Source organism: Babylonia areolata, chromosome 9 (assembly GCF_041734735.1).
Source record: "Babylonia areolata isolate BAREFJ2019XMU chromosome 9, ASM4173473v1, whole genome shotgun sequence".
NCBI classification, from domain to species: Eukaryota; Metazoa; Mollusca; class Gastropoda; order Neogastropoda; family Buccinidae; genus Babylonia; species Babylonia areolata.
In genome coordinates, this window is record NC_134884.1 from 5021794 (window position 1) to 5025877 (window position 4084).

General features: G+C 41.5%; 1 protein-coding gene across 7 annotated transcripts in view; it reads right to left on the bottom strand.

Annotated features, from left to right (window-relative positions):
* Nucleotides 1–228: 228 nt before the first annotated feature.
* Nucleotides 229–4084, bottom strand: part of LOC143286019 (uncharacterized) — a 32945-nt gene continuing 29089 nt past the window's right edge. For all 7 annotated transcript variants that reach the window (XM_076593529.1, XM_076593528.1, XM_076593524.1 and 4 more), the window contains exons 20-22: nt 3010–3115; nt 2025–2141; nt 229–1470 (exon numbers count right to left, since the gene is read on the bottom strand). In XM_076593529.1, coding sequence (XP_076449644.1) covers nt 1404–1470; nt 2025–2141; nt 3010–3115 — 290 coding nt within the window. In that variant the 3' untranslated portion in view covers nt 229–1403. The remainder of the gene's footprint in view (nt 1471–2024; nt 2142–3009; nt 3116–4084) is intronic.

Here is a 4084-nt window from a genome sequence, read left to right on the forward strand (position 1 = left end):
ACTCACACTCACACACACACACACTCACACTCACACACACACACACACACACACACACACACACGCAACCACACAAACACACACGCACACGCACACACACACACACACATACACGCACGCACACACACACACACACACACACACACACACACACACACACACACACACATACACACACACACACACACAGATCCCCTAAACACCACAGTAAATAAAGCACACTGAAAGGATTTTTCAGATCATGTGTAATAACATAACTCGTTTTTATCTTATACATGAAAAGTTCTGTGCATGGTCCCAGTTAGATTTTTTTCTTTCTTTTTGCTCATCTTTACATGTTTCCAGACTGATAAAAATTGCATAGTTATTACGAAAACTATCTAAACATTAACGATCAACAATAGTAAACTAACAGGCTGAGACAGTCATGAAATAAGATTAACTTTTGAAAACACGGAGTAAGATTAAACTGCTTATATATTATTTTTACGGCTCATGGAACGACATCGTTTCCTTTCAATGAAAAAACTAATTAGTCCTGTCTTCAAAGGCCACAAAAGATTCCAATTTCCATCAATTTAAAACGAATAATTCATCAGCCGCATGCAATAATAAAGTTTGGGGAAAAAAAAAAAAAAAAAAAAAAAAAGTCGATTCAAACCTTCATTTAAAATTGAAATGAAAGATCGACCAGCTGCATTCAGTGATAAAATACGAACAAAAAAAAGGGTTATATAACAATCTTCTAATCTGATATTATCGTTCACGAACAAGTGATAATCACCCCCAACCCCCCACCCCCACCACACCCCCCCCACCCCCAGAAATTACAACAGCAAAAAAAACAAAGTAATCGTGCTGAAGATTGCGAACCGATTATCCTTGAAAATTGTGTCATCATAGCCGATTTTTTTTTTTGGGGGGGGGGAGGGGCTGAGGGGGGAGGGAGGTCCTTCATCGAATGGACCTTCATCAAACGTCACAATAATTAACCTTGATCACCCTATTAACAACTTCCAGCGTCCACCTCTTCTCAAGCACATTAAAAAAAATAAGCAGTGAAAGGGATGGTAAGGCCCATCGACCGTATCGCTTGAGGTGGATGTTGACCTAAAACCCCAACAAAATTAATTATCTATATAATAAAAAAAAATAATAATAAAATAAAAGGTAGTGTGTTACGATGTTACACAAGGCACTGTTTGAAAAGGCCACCACCATTACGAATAACATATATACAAATCAAAGTCAGGCTGAGCGTCAATAATAATTTACAGACTGACAGGCGAACTGCTTCTGTTCAGCAATTTTTCCATCCGTGAAGAAGATAACTGTGGGTGTTTTCCTTTGCCAGCTACCGGCATCTCCTCCCTTCTCCATGGCGGACTTAAAAGGAAGTGACGTCACGGGTCACATGTGCGCCTGTAGCCGACCTTGAAAGCCGTCACGTAGACAAAGCGCTGTACCATTCTGAAAGAAAAAACAGAATAGAATATGTCTTTATTACAAAGCGTACCGGGGTCACAAGAAATATTGGGGGTGGGGGGGGGGGGGGACGAGAGGGATAGTGCATAACAAGGTACGAACATAAACTGAAAGATATACACAAACACAGATACAGTAGAAATTAGGATACATACAAGTGCATATCAATACAAAAACTTGTGCATACTCACACATGCACGCACTACACACACACACACACACACACACACACACACACACACACACACACACACACACACACACACGTTTGAACAGAAGCCGTATATTACATGTGGATGGGGCTGATGACTAGATCTTCAGGTAGATGGTTGTTGATTGATTTTACACATACATGCACACACGCGCGTGCGCGCGCGCGCACACACACACACACATACATACACACACACCACCACCACCACTACCACACACACACACACACACACACACACACACACACCACCACCACCACCACCACCACCACCACCACCCACCCACCCACCCACCAACACCCTCCACCTCTCCTCCAACACACACACCTGTAAGCAGTGCAGGTGTTCCATCCGAAACGTCCACAGGGAACCGTGTAGGCCTCTGGCACTGGTCTGCGCATGCCCCGCCGTATGGACTGTGTATACGTCACTAAGCGACAGACGCTGCCAGGGGAGATAAACTTCGTTTATCAACATGATTCTCAGTGCTTGCTGTGATCTCAACGCTGGATGTATGTACTCTTTTTGCTTTAAAAACAAAATTGTATTTTTATTCAAAGAAACAACGTAACATTAGCACATAAACAGAAAAAAGCATTGAAAGGGTATCGAGCATGTACTCTTTGTGTTGATGTATATAATAATAATAATGGTATTTATATAGCGCTGAATCTTGTGCAGAGACAACTCTAAGCGCTTTCGCACCAGTAAATCACACGCATGTTTAACTCTAAAACTGGAGAAACTGAAGACAAGGAAGAGGCAGGGAAGGGAGGCTATTTTGGAAAGAGGTGGGTTTTAAGGCCAGACTTGAAAGAGCTGAGTGCGGATTCCTGACGAAGCGAAAGAGAGCGAGATGAAGTGTAGAGGTGAAGGCAGCCACAAAGATAGGAAGGGGCAGATTTGTTATGTATTCTTCTCTCTCTCTTTTTTTGTGTTGTTGTTGTTGTTGTTTTTGCTGTGATCTGGGGGACCTATGTGATGTGAGACAGTGATATTGTCTGTGTTGGTGTTTTTTATTGTACATACTTTTTTTGTCACTTATTCTTAAACTTGTACTTTTTATTGTAAAGCGCGGTCACCACTGACTGAGGTTGGAGCACTGCGCTATATAAGCCCGTATTTTATTGCTATCGTCATCATCATCATCATCACACAGACGCACATCTAGATAGATAGATAGATAGATAGATACATACATACATACATACCCGTGTGTGTGTGTGTGTGTGTGCGCGCGCGCGCGTACGTGTGCCCATGAGTGTGTGATTGAAAACAATATCTTTTTTTTTTTTTATCAGGTCACACCGACCTATTCTGGCACCGTCGTCCGCTGGTGCCCTCTGGACACTGGCATCTGTTGCCATGGATACACGTGCCCCCGTTGGAACATGGAGGGCGGCAGACAGCTCGAAATGCTGCGATCATTGTCGTCATTGTCGTCATCATTGTCGTCATCATCGTCATCATTGTCGTCATCATCATCGTCATCATTGTCGTCATCATTGTCATCAGTGTCGTCATCATCGTAATCGTTGTCGTCATCATTGTCATCATTGTCAACATCATCATCGTCATCATTGTCGTCATCATTGTCATCATTGTCGTCATCATTGTCATCATTGTCGTCATCATTGTCATCAGTGTCATCATCGTCATCGTCATCATTGTCGTCATTATTGCCATTGTTGTCAACATCATCGTCATCATTGTCGTTATCATTGTCATCATCATCATCATCGTCATTGTCGTCATCATTGCCATTATTGTCAACAGCATCGTCATCATTGTCATTATTGTCAACATCATCATCGTCATCATTGTCGTCATCATTGCCATTATTGTCAACATCATCGTCATCATTGTCATCATTGTCAACATCATCATCGTCATCATTGTCGTCATCATTGTCATCATTGTCGTCACCATTGTCATCATTGTCAACATCATCGTCAACATCATCATCATTGTCGTCATCATTGTCATCGTTTGCCATCGTCATTGTCATCATTATGATCATCCGCATTGTCATGTTCATCATCATCATTGTCACCATCATGATCATTGTTATTTTCATCATAATTATCGTCATCATCGTCGTCATCGCCATTATGATCTTCATCGTCGTCGTCGTCGTCTTCATCGCTATCGTTGTTATCATCATCATCATCATCACCATTGTCATCATCATCATCATCTTTGTCATCATCATCTTTTTTATCATCAACATTGTCATCATCATCATCATCATCATTGTCATTATCATCATCATAATCATTGCCATCATACTCATCGTCATCATCATCATCATCATCATCATTGTCATCATCATGATCATCGTCATTACAACATTATCATTATCATCATCGTCGTCGTCGTCACCATCA